The following is a 20,107-nucleotide window of genomic DNA, read 5'->3' as shown; positions in this document are numbered from 1 at the left end:
GAGTCGGGTTGGAGGCGGGACTATAACTTTCAGGGTTGTAGTCCCGCCTCCATCGAGATGCGGCCAATCCACGCGATTTTAACTTGATTGACCTTGTTGAGCCCACCCAGCGGGCTCAGCAGGCCAATTAAGGGCCAACCTGCAGCAGGTGACGTCACAGACTGAAATTTCATCTGTCAAGAGTTTTTGACAGATGAAATATCAGCGTTTCACAGCTGTTTGAAGCTGTCAAACTCTGACAGTCTTACTTCTAACCTGAGTCCTTCTCCACAGACTCAGTTAGAAATCTCTCCTGCACAGAAAGCTGCAGGCTGTCACTTTTGACAGTTCGCAGCCATTCTGCTTTCTGTGCCGGTGAGATGAGGGACTCCCGGGACCTAAAGGAAGGAAGGCTGAAAAGGTAAGTAAAGGTATGTAAAACTTATTTAATCACTTTAGACACACCAAACACACTTACCTTTGCACTCATGCACACATCACTCACCTAAACACTGACATCTCGACCCCTCCAAGTCCTTCAACCCGATGGCCCGCCTCCTCTAACTTGGCATGGTTTGGAGCCGTTGGGAATCCCACACTCCAGCCTTAAAAATAGGGATTAGGCTAAAAACTGCCTGTTAATAGGCAGTTAATTGGCACTAATCCCCTTCCCGCCTCGGAGGCAGGTCCCAGTGCGGGGTGGGTACCCGCCTCCTTTGAAACTGACATGGAGGTGGGTTTGGGTGCGGGATGGGGTCGGGACCCCTGATTTTGGGATTTTAACCCCCCCCCCCCCCCCCGGCACACCTCCAATCCCGACTCCACGGCCCAATGAAAACCCTGCCCTTTATGTCCACCTGCGAGGGCAAACAGTTTAAATCTCATCCAAAAGATGACCCTTCGAGTAGTGCAGCACTCCCTCTGTACTGCAGTGAAGTGTCCGCCCAGGTTATGTCCTCCAGTTTCTAGAGTGGGGTTCGAACTCCCAACCTGTTGATTCAGAGACTAGCGTGCTACAATTGAGCCAAGGCTGACTATTAATTTATAGAAAATAGTGGCATTTATAAATACTTAAAGCTGAATTCAGCAAATGTTTAACTTTTATTTAAGGCTACTGCAAGTAAATTTGAGAACCTCAGTTATGCTTCTGCTTTTCTTTTGCAACAGTCTACAAAATTCCTGTCCTGTTTATTGGATTTATGGGATAAAGTAGATGGGGTAAGTAAAATAACTAAAGTAACTTCACGGAACAGTTTATTGCTCTTAAGTGGTTGTTTGCGAAGAACTTTCATGGAGTTGTAAAGTACATTATTTGACCAATATCCTAGTGTTGAACAGCAAATGAATAGAATTTTTAATGAGGATCTTCTGAACTATCTTCATGATGCAGTAATGGTGTCAGAAATGTTGGGCCGTATATTCCGATGCCTACGGGTGGGTACGTGCTGTGTACACACCTGTAGGGACAATGCCAAGCACATGCGCTGAAAACCGGCATTTCCGATCTGTCAAGAATGCTCTTTCTGGAGAACCTCCACCCGCAGAAAACCCTTAGAAATCTTACGCCTGGTAAAAGGAGGCGTATGGCCTGCTTTTACCAGCATAAAAGTTGAAAAAAGTTTTTTTTTTTTTTTAATTTCACTCATTTAACATTTAAAAATACTTTTTAAAAAGGTAAGTTTATTTTTAGCCCTGTAAAAAAACTTTAATAATTTTTTTCAAAATTAAATTTTTGCTTAATATATTTAATTTATTGTAATTCAACTAATTTTAAAAATGTGATTTAAAAAAAAAAAAAAAAAAAAATTATTTAATGTTTGTGTTTTTGGGGTGATCTCCATTCATATATTTGACAGGTCTGTCTGTCAAGTGTATGAAGGGAGATTCCCTTCTTCGATTGGCTCCCCATGGCCTACGTGATCCCAGGGCCGCCTGCGAACCGCCTGTGCCTCTGGGATATGTGGGCCCTGTGCATTTCGAGTTTGGAGAGGCCCAGGAGCGGTAGTGTACGCACCTTGGGAGCCCTCGGGTAAGGGCATAGATTTTTTTCCAGATCGGAGGCCTCCACACACAGGAAGCCTCCAATCGGAAAATACGGGCCGTTTTATTTTAATGGATAGCCAGATATAAAATTTTTGCTAAGGCAAGGGGATGCGGTTGGTAAGGTTTCCTCCTGTCTTTTACTTCTCATTTGTTTGTAATGCATAAATTGGCATCTACAAGGTGGCCTCCATGAAATGAAATGTGTATATATATTAATTAATTGTTCACAATCTGAAACATGGCAGAGGACACTGGACTATCAAAGGACAATTCTAGAAAAGTGACTTAAATACTGTGTTGCCTGCATGCAGAAAAATGCAAATTGAAGAGTTGAAGCTTATTGAAAACCTGCGTAAAAGTGGGACTTGTAGATCAGTTTTCCAGTGCTTGAATATAGACTATTCAACCTCCTGTCGTAAGTCTTGTCCAGGGCCATATTTTACCCCGCACCAAGTCCCGTTCGCCTGTCATTCCTGTCCTTGCTAACCTGCATTGCCTTTCCCTATCTCTAACCTCCTCCAGCCCTACAACCCTGGAACTATCCTTTTAACTAACTCTGGCCTCTTGTGCATTCCTCCCCCCTTCTCCCCATCATTGGCAGCCACGTCTTCAGCTGCCCAGGCCCCTCACTCTGGATTTCACTTCTTAAACCCCCCCCCCCCACCTTTAAAACCCTCCTTAAAACCACTTCTTTGACAGAGAAGCTTGTCACCACTCCTAATATCTTTTTTTTTAGCTCAATTGTCATTTTTGTCTGATTGCACCTCTTGGGTCATTTTTCTAAATCGGTGGTGCTAAATAAATACAAGTTATTGTCATTTAACTTTATAAACGTTTGTGTGTTTGAAGGAGCATATATGCTGAAGTTGGGAAGAAAAGCAAATTGTAATTTCTGTGCAGTTCTCAGTTTAATTTCCTTTACACAGATTAATTGTGACCTCGATGATGCCATTGATATGATCGAAAAGGCGGGAGAATTTAACGCTGTGCGAGCAGAGGTGAATTCTGAAACGAATCGGTCACGGATGGCAGCTATTGCAATTGGCTGTTTTCAGTGTAAGTAGTCTTCGAACTGTACAACATTAATGGAGAATACCCACATCGATCCTGGTGCGTTAACACATTTAAGCAGCATGTCAACCTGACAATACAGCAGGTGGTGAAGCCTGGAGCATTATGCCTGGTGGGATCTGTAAGTTGTTTAAATGTGATATCCCATTTACAACAGCGTGATGACCCTCTCTTTTTTAATGGTGAATGATTTTATTAAAGTTGTTAAATATATTTATTTGTTTAAATATAGAAAAATAAATGCAGAAATATCCCATTAATGATGGTTATTGAGGAAAGTTACAGCTGTGTACAGTGGTCACTTAATGTAGTGAAAGTTCCCAAGGGGCTTTACGAAATCTGACCGCAAGCAGGAGTTGGGAGAATGTGGTTCGGGAATGTGACTGATGTTGTGTTTGAGGGCGTAGGTTTTTCAGAGTCTTTTGAAAGTGAGGAGAGATGTAGCAAGGTTTGTGGGTGGGAGGGTGGGGTGGAATCAAGAGATTAGGCCATGATGGCTGAATGCTGTACTACTATTGGAGCAGAAGGAGGAAGAATTACACATGAATCCAGACCTAGCAGAACAGAGGGATACAGGACAGGAGGAGGTGACGCTGTGAAGGGATTTGTAAACGAGGGAAAGAACTTTTAATTCAATTTGCTAATGATTGGGGAGTCAGTGGAGGTAGTCAAGGTCTGTGGTAATGGATGAGGGGGATAGCTGTTAGGGGATGGAGTTCTAGATCAGTTGTATTTGTACTTTTATGGAAATTTGTGATGGGCACCATAAGTAGTGGGTTTAAATGTGTCTGAAGAGATTTTTTAACATTTCATGAAATCTTCAAAATTTTTCATTTTTTAAGTTTCTTGATGGTCTTTTTCGTAGAATCATAGAAACTTAAAGCACAGAAGGAGGCCATTCGGCCCGTTGTGACTGTGCTGGCCCTTGGAAAGAGCAGTCGTGCTGAGTCCCACCTCTTCGCTTTTTGTCCGTAACCCTGTAAGTTCCTCATCCTCAAGTACCTGTCCAACTCCCGTTTAAAATTATTTATCAAGTCAGCTTCCGCCGCCTTTTTTCAGGTAGAACGTTCCAGATCCTGACAACTGAATGAAAACAATTCTCCTCCTAGATCTTTTGCCAATGATTTTAAATCTGTGACCTCTGATTATTGACCCACTCACCAGAGAGAATAGATTTCCCCCTATCTACTCTTATCAAAACCTCTCATCATCTTGAAAACCTCTATTAGGTCACATCTTAACCTCTGTTCCAAGGAGAACAGTCCTAACTTTTCCAACCTCTCCTCGTAACTGAAGCCCGTCATTCCTGGTAAACCTCCTCTGCACCCTTTCTAAATCCTTTACATCATTCCTGAAGTGTGGTGCCCAGAATTGTCCACAATACTCCTGCTGAGGCCTAATCAGTGATTTATAAAGCTCTAGCATGATCAATTTGCTCTTACATTCTATTCCTCTGTTTATAAATCCAAGTAACCCATATGCTTTTTTAACTACCTTATCAACTTGCCCTGCCACCTTTTTAAGGATTTGTGTATAGGGACACCTCTCATCTACGTTTTTCAGTATCGTGCCATTTATAATGTATTGTCTTTCCATATTAGTCCTCCCAAAGTACATCACTTCACTTTTCTCCACATTGAACTCTATTTGCCAAGCTTCTGCCCATTTAATCAATGTCTATGGATTGTGACCAATGATGTCTATCATCCTGAACTATCCTCTTCACTATCTATTACGTTGCCAAGTTTAGTGTCGTCTGCAAACTTTATAATGCTGCTCCATACACGCGAGTCTAGGTCATTCATAAAAATTGAAAAGAGTAATGGATCCAAAGCTGACCCTTGGGGAACACCACTGCAAACACCACTGCAAACCACCTCCCAGTCTGAAAAACATCCATCCACCACCACCCTCTGCTTCCTGTCACTGAGCCAATTCTGTGTCCTAACAGCCACTTTCCCCTTAATTCCATGGGCTTCCATCTTAACAAGCCTCCTATGTGGCACTTTGTGAATGCCTTCCGAAAGTCCATGTACACATCTACTGCACTATCTTGATCAACCTCCTCTGTTACCTCGTCAAAGAATTCAGTCAAGTTAGTCAGACACTATTTGCCTTTAACAAATCTGCTGGCTCTCCTTGATTAGCCAAATTAAATATTATTTTGTCCCTGATAATGACTTCCAATAACATCCTCACCACCGGTATTAGACTGACTGGCCTGTAGTTTCCTGGTTTATCCCCCTCACATTTCTTGGATAATAATATAACATTAGCAACCCTCCAGTCCTTCACTTGATGGTAGTTTCCATTGTGTTTTAGATTAATAGATTATCAATTCCAGTGTTTTTAGTTTTTTTTACTATTTTAGTATCTCAGTCCTTTAAAGGTCAGTTTCTTAGAGGTCCGTTTCTTAACAGTGGAAAAAAAAACAATTTAATGAAACATTTACCTGTCGTCCACCAATCCGCTCCCTCCGCGGCAGTGACGTCACTTTAGAATTTCTTGCTGTGTTCCGCGTTTAGCTCATGCTCTGGCTCTGACATAACTGCTCTCACTGACCCTCTGCCACCAGTTCTTCCGCTTTTATCTGTTAGCCTCTCGCACTGTTTCCCCTCGGGCTCGCTCTCTCCGCACCAATTTTTATCTTGGAAAAGTTGATAGTGTCGTGCATCATTGTATCAATTGGAAACATGGTACGTGGCTGCTTTATAACAGCTGTTGTCAGCTCTACAGTTCTGTCCCAAAGCAACTTTCCAAATAATTTTATCTACTTCCCCCCCCCCCCCCCCCCCCCCCCAACCAGTGGGGTAACTACCAGATCTCAGTCAAGCATCTCCCGCAGTTGAAATTGGGAACTCGCTTTGTGGGATTGTCGAGCACTATGGAGCATTTCTGCTCCAGTGTTAGTGTAAGCAACCTGCGACTTTATTAAAAGTTTGAGATCTTTTCACTTGAAAATGTAGTTTCTGCATATGGGTTCGTTTTTTTTTGTTCCCTTTCCTTATCCTCTCCTGAAAGTTTCAGTTCTTGCTAGGCATGGTTCCAAGGATGCCAGGCATGCCGTGCCTAAGTGGCTATTCATGTGTGAGTCTGCGTAGCAAGTGTTTCATATGGGAGGCATGGTAGCTGAGTCCAGTCCTGTCGTCATGTGCACATGCAATTGCGTTCAAGGAGGGGGCGATGGATAGCAAGTAGGAGCTAGAACCTTGCCAAATTTTCCTCTCTCTTGCCTAGGGACACTGAGGCAAAGTGTCCCTACTGCCACCTTATGACATCAGCCAACTCATCATAGACTGGGAAGCAAACCTGGGATTTTGTGGTCTGTATGTCTCAGCCACTTGCTAGTTTTACCAATTGGGCTGTCCGAAACCTAACTTTGTACAAATTGTGAAAGAACAATGTTCATTTTTAACTTTTTTCTTGCAGATGCATATTTTGTAAAGATGTTGTTTCTCGGCAGTGAGAATATTCCTAATCTAGTGCCAAAGAGAGAGGACCAGGTATGTAGAAAGAGTAAAGGATTCTGTTAAAAGGGTTTTGTGCTGCAGGATACTGAACTGATGAGTTTTCAGCTGAACTGTGCTCTATACATTTCCTTCAGGTATAATTGTTAACTCACTTTTCTATGACGGCTGCTGTGGAGACTCATTCTTTTTCATCACCTGTTCTTTATGTTGAAATTATTTCGCCTGTTTCCCTCGGCGTAAAAAAAAGTAGCAATTCACATTAAACTACATAAAGAAATAAATACCTTCCATTGCAAAATAAGGTGAATAGGTAGAAATGGTGACCTGAGGCAGATTAAAGGGCAATAATCTTATGACTGGTTTAGATATCAATAATGTCTACAGTGATACTCAGTTGAATTCTAACCTGCCATCAAGCTCACATGTAACCATTAATTGTTATAAAGTGGTGTTTGTGGGGCAGTTTTATGTGTTTTATTTCTGTGGCGGTGTGAGTTATAAGTAGATCAAGATTATGACCACTCTGAAGAATTAATAACTCTGAAATAAATTTAAAATACATCTTGTGCTAATCCACAGTTGATTACCAATAAATAGCACAATCTGTACATATATGGAGGACTGTGCATAGGCTTTAGTGTGTTACAATGCTCGTGGCGGTTCAGATGTGAGCAAAGCTTGAAAAGCTCATCAACAACTCCCTCTCCTGCAGCCTGGGATGATATGTTCTTGAAATGCGTCCCAGCCCACATGTAATCCTATATAAAATGTACTGAGGAGAAACATAAAATGTCTTTTATAAGAAGCAAAAGGGGAAAAAATCACATGCTTTGTATTTGGGCAAACTACAGAAATGACTCTGCGATTCCAACATTTATTGAACTTATTTTACAGTGGGGGAGGGGAGGAGCAGGTGGGGAGGAACCTATCAAAACCTTTGCTGCGATGCACTTCTAGGTTTCCCACTCTTGTGATTTTTGCAGATGCTGCTAATAAATTAAATCTGCAGTTTGTATCTGGATCTAGGAGGTCTGCCTGTGATTTTGGCATCCTTGCAGTAATTGCTTTAATAGGGGGGAAAAAAATAATACTGTCAGAATTTAATGATTTGATATTAAAAAGTGCAGCAAGTGAGAAGTTTGTATAACATTTCAGAATCTCGATCCTCTTATTTCAGATAAGTGAAGAATATAGAAAGAAAGGCAATGAAGAATTTGAAAATGAAAACTATGAAGCTGCTGTAAACTGGTACTCCAAGGCGATTGATTTAAGGTAATTGTCACTTTCAGAGCAAGGGCATAGAAATGCACTTGTTCAGTTGTACAGATGGATATTTGCAGCAGATGTTTTGTTCTGTGCTGTTCTAAATGATTTTAAAAAATCAAAATGCTTTATTAGCATTAGAAATGATCTCAAACTACACAGGTTTGAAGATACGTAGCAGTTTGACTATCCAGTCATAAGGGCATAGAGCATAAGTTGATTTTAATTCCGTTTTTTGCTACCAGTGGATTAAAATTGTTGCAGTGTCTGATGCAGTGCAACACACAAATTAACTAATTATGCTGTTAATTGATCTCCTCTGGCAAATCTTTACCACAAATTGCTAAACTTAAGTCATGCTTTTAGCAGTAGCAAGTCCAATCCCCTTTTTCACATGGGCCCGGAAACAATGATGTCATTAAGCTGGCTAAGCAGCCAATCACATTGAAGAATTCTCGGACAGCAAACCAGGAAGTGAAATGCCCAGATTCTAATTTACAGAGAGCGAAGTAAAGATTGGGACATACACATAGGATTAAGGCAGAATCTGAAATATCATAAAACTTGGAAAAAAATTAAAAACTTGTAATTCTTAATCATAATGGAAAAATTTGACAAACCACAAATATAAAATTAGTTTTTCAGGGCCAGAACAGTTCAGCAGGGGAAGTTTTTGTCCTTGTATGTGATTTCAACTGATTGCCAGCTCTGAGGAGTTCCGCAGCGCAACCTGGGGCAGAACAATGAATGACTGACTGCAACTCCTGGATTTCTGTGTTCATCTGCACATGTTCTAAATCCTGAAGTTACGATCAGTCTCCGAGGGGTAATGACGACGAATGCTGACGGCTCAGTCGCCATTACCACTGCAAAATCTGGGCCATAATTTCTTGTAAGCACTTAGCTCACAGAAACATAGAAGATAGGAGTAGGCCATTCGGCCCCTCGAGCCTGCTCCGCCATTCAATGAGATCATGGCTGATCATCCAAATTCAGTACCCTGTCCCTGCTTTCTCCCCATATCCCTTGATCCCTTTAGCCTTAAGAAATTTATCCAACTCCTTCTTGAATATATTTAATGAATTGGCCTCTACTGCCTTCTGTGGTAGAGAATTCCACAGGTTCACCACTCTGGGTGAAGAAATTCCTCCTCACCTCAGTCCTAAATGGCTTACCCCTTATCCTTAGGCTATGACCCCTAGTTCTGGACTCCCCGGCCATCGGGAACACCCTTCCTGCATCTAGTCTGTCCAGGCCTGACGGAATTTTATAGGTTTCGATGAGATCCCCTCTCATTCTTCTAAACTCCAGTGAGTATAAGCCCAATCGACCCAATCTCTCCTCACACATCATTCCTGCCATCCCAGGTATCGGCTTGGTGAATCTTCGCTGCACTCCCTCCATGGCAAGAATGTCCTTCCTCAGATAAGGCGACCAAAATTGCGCACAATACTCAAGGTGCGGTCTCACTAAGGCCCTGTACAACTGCAGCAAGACATCCTTGTTCCTGTACTCGAACCCTCTCGCTACGAAGGCCAACATACCATTTGCCTTCTTAACCACCTGCTGCACCTGCATGCTTACCTTCAGCGACTGGTGCACAAGAACACCCAGGTCTCTTTGCACTTTCCCTTCTCCCAATCTATTGCCATTCAAATAATAATCTACCTTCCTGTTTTTGCCACCAAAGTGGATAACCTCACATTTATCCACATTATAGTGCATTTGCCATGTTTCTGCCCAATCACCCAACCTGTCCAAATCGTACTGGAGTTTCACGACATCCTCCTCACAGCATACCCTCCCACCCAGCTTTGTGTCATCTGCAAATTTGGAGATACTACATCCAATTCCCTCGTCCAGATCATTAATATATATTGTGAACAGCTGGGGTCCTAGGACCGATCCTTGCGGTACCCCTGCCTGCCACTCGGAAAACGACCCGTTTATTCCAACTTTCTATCTGCCAACCAGTTCTCTATCCAAGTCAATACCTTGGCCCCCAATCCCATGTGCCTTAATTTTACAAGCTAATGTCTTATGCGGGACCTTATCGAAAGCCTTCTGAAAGTCCAAATACACCACATCCACTGGTTCTCCCTTATCTATTTTACCAGTTACATCCTCTCAAAATTCCAGTAGATTAGTCAAGCACGATTTACCTTTTGTAAATCCATGTTGACTTTGCCCGATCCTGTCACTGCTTTCCAAGTGCTCTGCTATTACATCTTTTATAATGGACGCTAGCATTTTCCCCACTACCGATGTCCGGCTTACTGGTCTATAATTCCCTGCTTTTTCTCTACCACCTTTTTTGAATAGTGGGGTAACATTAGCTACCCTCCAATCCATGGGTACTGTTCCAGAGTCTATCGAGTTCTGGAAGATGACCAGCAATGCATCTACTATCTCCAGGGCCACTTCCTTGAGTACCCTAGGATGTAGATTATCAGGCCCTGGGGATTTATCGGCCTTCAATCCCGTCAACTTCCCCAACACCATTTCCCTACAAATACTGATTTCTTTCAGTTCCTGCTCCTCATTAGTCCCTATGTTCCCTGACATCTCTGGGAGGTTATTTGTGTCCTGTGTGAAGACAGAACCAAAATATGTATTTAATTGGTCTGCCATTTCTTTGTTCCCCATTATAAATTCCCCTGATTCTGACTGCAAGGGACCTATGCTTGACTTCACCAATCTTTTTCTCTTCACATATCTATAAAAGCTTTTACAGTCAGTTTTTATGTTCCCTGCAAGCTTACTTTCATAATCTATTTTCCCCCTCTTAATTAATCCCTTTGTCCTCCTTTGAATCCTAAACTGCTCCCAATCCTCAAGTTTGCTGCTTTTTTTTTGGCCAATTTATATGTCCTCTCTTTGGATCTTATGTTATCCCTAATTTCCCTTGTTAGCCACGGTTGAGTCACCTTTTTTTGATTTATTTTTATGCCATACTGGGATAAACAAATTCTGTAGTTCATCCATGTGATCTTTGAATGTTTGCCATTGCCTATCCACCGTCAACCCTTTGAGTGACATTACCCAATCAATCCTACCCAGCTCGCATCTCATAGCATCATAGTTCTCTTTATTTAAATTCAGGACCTTAGTCTCTGAGTCAACTACTTCCCTCTACATCTTAATGAAGAATTCGATCATATTATGATCGCTCTGACCCAAGGGGCCTCTCGCACAACAAGATTGCTAATTAATCCTTTCTCATTGCATAATACCCAGTCTAAGATGGCCTGATCCCTAGTTCGTTCCTCGACATATTGGTCCAGGAAACCATCCCGTATACACTCCAGGAATTCCTCCTCCACAGTATTGTTACTAATTTGGTTAGCCCAATCTATATGTAGATTAAAGTCACCCATGATGACTGCTGTGCCCTTATTGCACGCTTCTCTAATTTCCCTTTTAATGCCATCCCCAACCTCTGCATTACTGTTTGGGGGTCTATACACCACTCCCACTAATGTTTTCTGCCCCTTGGTATTTCTCAGTTCTACCCATACAGATTCCACAATATCAGAGCTAATACCTTTCCTTACAATTATGTTAATCCCCTCTTTTTAGCCAGCAATGCTACCCCACCTCCTTTTCCTTTTTGCCTATCTTTCCTGAATATTGAATACCCCTGGATGTTGAGTTCCCAGCCTTGGTCCCCCTGGAGCCATGTTTCCGTAATTCCAATCATATCATATTCATTTACCTCTATTTGTGCTGCTAATTCATCCACCTTATTACGAATGCTCCTTGCATTAAGACACAAACCTTCAGGCTTGTTTTTTTAACGCTCTTAGACCTTTTAGAATTATTATTTATTGTGGCCATGTTTGTTTTAAACCCTTGATTTCTCCGATTGCGACCTTTTGTTATTCTCCTTCCTGTCTTTTGCTTCTATCCTTGTTTCCCTTTCCTTTGTCTCCCTGCTCAGGTTCCCAACCCCCTGCCATTTTAGTTTAAACCCTCCCCCACAGCACTAGCAAACACTCCCCCAAGGACATTGGTCCCTGTCCTGCCCAGGTGCAGACCATCTGGTTTGTACTGGTCCCGCCTCCCCCAGAACCGGTTCCAATGTCCCAGGAATTTGAATCCCTCCCCCTTGCACCATTCCTCTAGCCACGTATTCATTTGAAGTATCCTTCTATTTCTACTCTGACTAGCACGTGGCACTGGTAGCAATCCTGAGATTACTACCATTTGAGGTCCTATTTTTTAATTTACCTCCTAACTCCCTATATTCAGCTTTTAGGACCTCCTCCTGGTTTTTACCTATATCGTTGGTGCCTATATGCACCACAACAACTGGCTGTTCACCCTCCCTTTCCAAAATTTTCTGCAGCTTCTCCGAGACATCCTTGACCCTTGCACCAGGGAGGCAACACACCATCCTGGAATCTCGTTTGCTGCCGCAGAAACGCCTATCTATTCCCCTTACAATAGAGTCCCCTATCACTATCGCTCTCCCAGTCCTTTTCCTCCCGTTCTGTGCAGCAGAACCACCCCTGGTGCCAGGAAGTTGGCTGCTGCTGCCTTCCCCTGGTAAGCCATCCCCCCCCCACCACCCCCCCCCCCCCCCCCCAATCAGTATCCAAAGCGGTATATCTGTTTGAGAGGGGGATGGCCACAGGGGACCCCTGCTTGCGCCTACTACTCTGCCTGTTGGTCACCCGCTCCCTCTCTGCCTGTGCCAACTTTACCTGCGGTGTGACCAATTATCAAACGTGCTATTCATGACGTCCTCAGCATCGCGAATGGTCCAGTATGTATCCAATCGCTGCTCCAGCACCGTAATGCGGTCTGCCAGTAGCTGCAACTGGACACACTTCCTGCACACATGGTTGTCAGGGACACCGGAAGTGTCCCTGAGTTCCCACATAGCGCAGGAGGAGCATACCACGGCACCGGGCTCTCCTGCCATGACTTACCCTTTAATTCATTGCAATTAAATTAAACAAATGAATCCCACCAATTTCACTACAGTTAAATGATATATTTAAGGGCCCTGATTTACAAACTGTCCCCGCTACACCACAGAGACCTTAAAAACTATAAACCACGGAGTTAAAGTTTTAAAAAGAGAGAAATACTCTAACCAATCACTTACCTGTTTTGTGGTGAAGTCACACCTCGATTTACTTTTTACTCCTCTCCTTCCCTGAGGTTGGAGATTAGTACGCCTACCTGAGCCTCTGGGGCCTTTTGTAGTCACTCCGCCGCTCCGAGATTCCTCCCGCTGACGCACAGGAATTAAATAATCCCAAGCCACGTGGAAGTCAAAATTAAAAACTGTCTTAAGAGTTTATGATTCTTTAGCTCTGCTTTTCTTGGCTGAAGGTAAGTTGTGGATTAATGAGTACATTCATTTTCAATCTTTCAGTCCTGACAATCAAATTCTTTATGGAAACCGAGCTCTCTGCTTTTCACGTATTGAAAATTACAAGTAAGTGAAAAAATTATATAATGATCATTAAGTTAAATAATTTACGTGTAGTTGAAACAAGTCCAGTCAGTAACGTCAGGCTATGATTTCCTTGTATTTGTGTTGGGTTCAGGAAGCAAAAGTCCCACTTTAGATCTTTACTGAAGAAAAAGCAAAACACGCCAAAAAAAAAGTAATGCTTCAACCAGTAAAGATTGGAGGTGCCTTGCAATTCAACAGAAATATGTCCAGTGTTCTTCTGCTATACTTGAAGGAAGAAAGAAAGACTTGCATTTATATAGCACCTTTCACGACCCCAGGACGTCGCAAAAACACTTTACAGCCAATGAAGCACTTTTGAAGTGTAGTCACTGTTGTAATAATAAGTAGGAAACGGGGTAGAAAAATGTCACACAAACACTTCTAAAGTCCAGCAGCAAGCTTTCTTCCACTTAAATGAATCGTTTAAGGAGACTTTGGCAGTTGGGCGTTGCTTGGAAAATAGTTACATTTTATGTTTCTGAATCTTTCCAGTTGCATATAGGTTTGTTGGAGCTTGCTCCCCTGATGGTTTAGCATGTTTATCCAGTAGCTAGCTGAGCCACGCGGATCTGGAAGGTCCATATTCCATGCCCAGTTTATGCCGTTGGCTGATTTCAGCGGGGTCAATTGTAGGGATGCAGCTCTACATATCGTTGGATCATCAATAAAACAGCAGATTATCTGGTCATTATCACATTGCTGTGTGAGGGAGCTGCTGCCTTTCCTACATTACAACAGTGACTACACTTCAAAAAGAACTTCATTGGCTGTAAAGTGTTTTTGCGACGTCCTGGGGTTGTGAAAGGTGCTATATAAATGCAAGTCTTTCTTTTCTGTCTTAGGCCTACAAATTGATTTTTTTCATGGAATATTGCAGCTCAGAAACAGGCCATTTAACCCTTTGCCAGTTCAGAAACGGGCCATTTAACCCTTCGCCAGCTCAGAAACAGGCCATTTAACCTTTCGCCAGCTCAGAAACGGGCCATTTAACCCTTCGCCAGCTCAGAAACAGGCCATTTAACCCTTTGCCAGTTCAGAAACGGGCCATTTAACCCTTCGCCAGCTCAGAAACAGGCCATTTAACCTTTCGCCAGCTCAGAAACAGGCCATTTAACCCTTCGCCAGCACTTTTTTTTCCTATTCTAATACGCTCCTTGTTCCCCCCATACCATTAAGTATTCCAGCAAAAGACACCCCTCCATCTAACTTTTTTTAAAGCACTGCAGTGGTCAGCTTTCTGATCAGGGCTGCCATTTCCTCTGTGTTTCCAAGGTGAGTTGCTGAAATGTGATCCTTTGTAGTCTAAGCCCTGGAGCATTGCACTCTTTGAGGAGCGGGGAAACGTGTACAGAAAACGGGACTCCGATGCAATGACACATTTCAGGCTGACCGTGACAACTCGGGTGGTTCCGGTGATCAGGAGGCCAGTCACTGTGGAGAGATTACAAATAATGGGACTTTTTAAAATAAAGATGTACTTCAGAGAAATACCTGAGGACAAAGACTTGATCATTCCTTTGAGTTTTGCATACAATTGCCAAATTGGTTTCCTTTGCCTAGTTTCGTTCCATTCATTCAGTGGCTAATTATTTAATTTCAGGCATACTTTATGCAAATTGCAAAGATTTAATTTGAATTAGATTATATTTTTAATGTACTTCCCCAGGTTCAAGGCCATAGTTTGAGTGTGAGACTCTGGAGAAGGGGACCTGAAAAAATCAACACGGTTTGCAATAATTGATGAGCAGATTGTTAGTATGATGTCAGCTTTGGGTTACATGAAGATAAAATCTTATCAGAAGCCGTGTCTCGTTACAGTTTGCATATTGCACTAGGGAAAGCAGCAAGCAGATTGTTACCAAACCAGTTTTGGGTTGGGCATGACTACATTTTACACCTGTTCTACAGTTGAGATTGCTTAACATGCAATAGTTGAATAATGAAATAAGCATGCATAACACATCCGTATTGTGTCAAGTACATTGTGTATTTGCTTTTTTTCCTTGCTAGTTTTTTCTTCTCCCTCTCCTGAAGGTATTGACTCCTTGCTGAGATACGGCACCATGGGTGGCAGCGGCCCTCCAGTGTCTTTGTCGTTAACTTAACTGCGTTTAAGTAAAAATGCATTTGTTGCATTTTTTTATTATCACTGAAATAATTGCACTTTTGTTGTCATGATCAGTTGAAAGGGTTATTGTAATATTTTTATTTTCCTTTATAGAAAAGCACTTGGCGATGGAAAAAGAGCCATAGTCTTGAAACCTAATTGGCCCAAGGTTAGTTTTTTCTGTGTGCATTTCTCTCCCTTCTGTCCCACCCGCTGTCATGTATTGATTCATCGTATCCCATTTCATGGAGATGATGCATTGAGAACAAATTTATACTAAAATAAAAGGCTTTGCACTATCACTGGAACCTGCCTGCAATCCACCCTGAAGTAATGCAAATTTTGATGACATTCAGATCTTATTTTAATTATGTAGCTCGTAGGATGGTACGAACAGAAGACATAATTGAGAGATATAGTTTGAAGCATTTATCCTAATTTGCTCATGGTTTAATTGCTAATGATTTATTACTTGCTGGATAATTTTGTTGTATCCCACGGCTCCATCATGTTTCAAAGCTAATCTTAGTGATCATAGTATCATAAGGTTTAGATTAGCTATGGAAAAGGACAGGAAGCAATCTAGAGTAAAAATATTTAATTAGACGAAGGCCAATTTCAGTTGGATGAGAACAGATCTGGCCCGGATAAATTGGAATCAAAGATTGGCAGGCACAGCTGTAATGGAACAACGGGCTGCCTTTAAAGGAGAAATAGTTTGGGTACAGTCGAGGTACATTCCCACTAGGGGGAAAGGTAGGGCAACTAAAGTCAGAGCTCCCTGGATGACAAGAGATCGAGTAAGATGAAGCAGAAAAAGTGCGCGTATGACAGATGTCGGGTCGAGAATACATCTGAGAGACAGACTATATATAGAAAGTTCAGAGGAGAAGTGAAAAAGAAAATAAGAGGAGCAAAGAGAGGGTATGAGAATAGAATGGCAGCCAACATAAAAGGTAATCCAAAAGTCTTCTATAGGCATATAAATAATAGGGTAGTAAGAGGAAGGGTGGGGCCGATTAGGGACCAAAAAGGAGACCTACGCATGGAGGCAGAGGGTATGGCTGAGGTGCTAAATGAGTACTTTACATCAAGGAAGAAGATGCTGCCTTAGACATAGTGAAGGAGGAGGTAGAGGAGATACTGGATGGGATGAAAATTGCTAGAGGAGGTATAGAAAGGCTGGCTGTACTTAAAGTAGATAAGTCACCAGAACCGGATGGGATGCATCCTAGGATACTGAGGGAAGTGAAGGAAGAAATCGCGGCGGTACTAGCCATAATCTTCCAATCCTCCTTAGAAATGGGGGTTGGTGCCAGGGGACTGGAGAATTGCAAATGTTACGCCCTTGTTCAAAAAAGGGTGTAAAGATAAACCCAGCAACTACAGGCCAGTCAGTTTAACCTCTATAGTTGAGAAGCTTTTAGAAACAATAATCAGGGACAAAATTAATAGTCACTTGGACAAGTGTGGATTAATTAAGGAACGCCAGCATGGATTTGTTAAAGGCAAATGGTGTTTAATCAACTTGATCGAGCTTTTTGATGAAGTAACAGAGGGGGTTGATGAGGGCAATGCGGTTGCTGTGGTGTACATGGATTTCCAAAAGGCGTTCGACAAATTGCCACATAATAGGCTTGCCAGCAAAGTTGAAGCCATGGAATAAAAGGGACAGTGGCAGCATGGATACGAAATTGGCTAAGTGACAGGAAACAGAGAGTAGTGGTGAACGGTTGTTTTCGGACTGGTGGAACGTATACAGTGGTGTTCCCCAGGGTCTAGGACCACTGCTTTTCTTGTCTTGCTATATATTGGATGTGGGTGTACAGGGCATAATTTTCAAAATTTGCAGATGAGACAAAACTTGAAAGTATAGTGAACAGTGAGGAGGAGAGTGATGTACTTCAGGAAGACTTAGACAGGCTGGTGAAATGGGCGGACACGTGGCAGATGAAATTTAACGCAGAAAAGTGTAAAGTGATACATTTTGGTAGAAAGAATGAGGAGAGGTAATATAAACTAAAGGGTACAATCCTAAAGGGGGTGCACAAACAGAGACCTGGGGGTATATGCACAAATCGTTGAAGCTGGCAGGGCAGGTTGAGAAAGCAGTTCGAAAAGCTTATGGGAACCTAGGCTTCATAAAGAGGTATAGAGGTCGATTTTCATGGAGCCGTCAGACAGGGTTTCAAGTATGTGTGTGTGGGGGGGGGGGGGAATCCCGAATTCGGGGGTCCCAACACCATCCCGCCCAAAACCCCGTTCCACGCAAGTTTGAGGTGGCGGGTACCCGCCCCGCACTGGGACCCGCCAACCCCAGGCGGGAAGGGATTAGTGCCAATTAACTGCCTGTTAACAGGTAGTTAATGGGCAGTTTTTAGCCTATTTTGAGGGGTGTCATGTGGGATTCCCGACGGCTCCAAACCACGCCAGGTTAGAGCAGGCGGGCCGTCTGGTTGAAGGAGTTGGAGGGGTCGCGATGTGGGTGCATGAGTGCAAAGGTAAGTGTGTTTGGTGTGTCTAAAGTGTGTAAAGAACTTTTACTTACCTCAACAGCCTTTCTTCCTGTAGGCGTCAGCAGCCCATCACTCAGCCGGCACTTAAAGCTGAATGGCTGCGATCTGTGAAATGTGACGGCCTTCAGCTTTGAGTGCTGCTGAGAGTTCTAACTGAGTCTGTGCAGAAGGACTCCGGTTAGAACTCAGACTGTCAGTGTTTGGCAGCTTCAAACAGCTGTGAAACACTGATATTTCATCTGTCAAGAACTCTTGACAGATGAAATTGCAGTCTGTGACGTCACCTGTTGCCGGGTGGCCCTTAATTGGCCTGCTGAGCCCGCTGGGCGGGCTCAACAAGGTCAATCAAGGGGAAATCGCGCGGATTGGCCGGACGTCGATGTAGGCGGGTCTAAAACCCGAAAGTTGTAGTCCCGCCGCCTTCCCGACGGCTTCAGGAAAATCGACCCCATAGAGTACAAAAGCATGGAAATTATGATGAACCTTTATAAAACACTGGTTTGGCCTCAACTGGAGTACTGTGTCCAATTCTGGGCACCGAACTTTAGGAAGGATGTGAAGGCCTTAGAGTGGGTACAGAAAAGACTTACGAGAATGATTCTAGGGATGAGGGACTTCAGTTACGTGGATAGACTGTAGAAGCTGGGGTTGTTCTTAGAGAAGAGTGAGAGGAGATTTGATAGAGGTGCTCAAAATCATGAGGGATCTAGACAGTAGATAGAGAGAAACTGTTCCCATTGACAGATGGGTCGAGAACCAGAGGACACAGATTTAAGGTGATTGACAAAAAAACTAAAGGCGACATAAGAAAAGGCTTTTTTATGCAGTGAGTGGTTAGGATCTGGAATGCACTGCCTGAAAGGGTGGTGGAGGCAGACTCGATCACTGCTTTCAAAAAGGAATTGGATAAGTACCTGAAGGAAGAAAATGTGCAGGGCTTTGGGGAAAGGGCGGGGCAGTGGGACTAGCTGAAGTGCTCTTGCAGAGAGTCGATGCGGGCTCGACGGGCCGGATGGCCGCCTTCCGTGCTGTAACCATTCTATGATTAACATTACTAATATCTATCATTCTTCTCAGCCTTCGAATTAATGGGAATTGAAACTAATCCTAGTTAATACATTTTTGTTCAAGACCAAGTTAGAGGACTTGTTTCAATCAACTTCTGAAATGATTAATTTAAGAAGTTAACTATGTGAAGCTGACCTGGCTCACTCGTGACCTTGCCACTCTTAAGGCATCTCGTATTTGCTTAAGTACTAGTGTCTGTTTCAGTAAATATATCATATTAACCCCTTCTGCTGATCTTAAAAGACTTGGAGGGCCTCACTCTGATACTTAAGTTCTCATTGAAACATATCAAATTCTTAAGGGACGTGACAGGGTAGATGCAGGGAGGATGTTTCCCCTGGCTGGGGAGTCTAGAACCAGGGGTCGCAGTCTCAGAATAAGGGGTCGGCCATTTAGGACTGAGATGAGGAGGAATTCTTCACGCAGAGGGTTGTGACTCTTTGGAATTCTCGACCCCAGAGAGCTGTGGAAGCTCAGTCGATGAGTATATTCAAGACTCTGATTTCCTGCTCCTATTTCTTATGTTTTTGAGTTCCTTTTGGTTAGCTACAAGCAGCCTCTTGGACTTCTGTTTCCTTGACCCAGCATGGGAATTATGGGGTAACTGAACAAAATATGTTTTGTGTACAAAGTAATTTGGAATGCCCCACTACAGTGTTGTGGTTAGAAGTTATTTGTTAATTCAGGCCCATGAAATGGCAAGTTGATGTGCTCACATGTTTGGCAGTGTAAATGAATATTGTACACTACTGTTGTATCATTTTCTTTTTTGTCTTTATATACCTTGTGAAAGGATTCTAGCTCCAATTTCCTGCTTTGATGCTTGACTTTAATTTGCCAGGGTCATTATCGTCTTTGTGATGCCTTATTTTCGATGGGAGAGCACAAGCGAGCTATTGATGCTAACGACAAAGCTCGAGAATTGTGCAAGGATGTTTCGGGCGGAGTTCGGGATTTAATTCAGCAGAAAGCAAAATTCCTTAAAAAGCTGCAAGATGAAAGTAACAGCACTTTTATTTATCTATGCACCCCTTGGTGGTACCCTTTTTAGATTTAAGAAAAGTTCCAAATTTGGGCATTTCTACCTCTGAGAGGAGGCTATTGCTGAATTTTCATTTTT

General features: G+C 42.8%; 1 protein-coding gene across 4 annotated transcripts in view; it reads left to right on the top strand.

Annotated features, from left to right (window-relative positions):
* ttc3 (tetratricopeptide repeat domain 3) overlaps nt 1–20,107 on the top strand; it is a 102,679-nt gene that overhangs the window by 18,083 nt on the left and 64,489 nt on the right. For all 4 annotated transcript variants that reach the window (XM_086007189.1, XM_086007187.1, XM_086007188.1 and 1 more), the window contains exons 6-12: nt 1,147–1,197; nt 2,949–3,078; nt 6,523–6,596; nt 7,741–7,835; nt 13,213–13,275; nt 15,518–15,572; nt 19,829–19,988. In XM_086007189.1, the coding sequence (XP_085863315.1) occupies nt 1,147–1,197; nt 2,949–3,078; nt 6,523–6,596; nt 7,741–7,835; nt 13,213–13,275; nt 15,518–15,572; nt 19,829–19,988 (628 nt within the window). The remainder of the gene's footprint in view (nt 1–1,146; nt 1,198–2,948; nt 3,079–6,522; nt 6,597–7,740; nt 7,836–13,212; nt 13,276–15,517; nt 15,573–19,828; nt 19,989–20,107) is intronic.

This window comes from Somniosus microcephalus, chromosome 14 (assembly GCF_052327205.1).
Source record: "Somniosus microcephalus isolate GS21.2 chromosome 14, FLI_Smic_1.0, whole genome shotgun sequence".
In the NCBI taxonomy this organism is placed as follows: Eukaryota; Metazoa; Chordata; class Chondrichthyes; order Squaliformes; family Somniosidae; genus Somniosus; species Somniosus microcephalus.
This window is presented reverse-complemented; position numbering and strand designations above follow the sequence as displayed.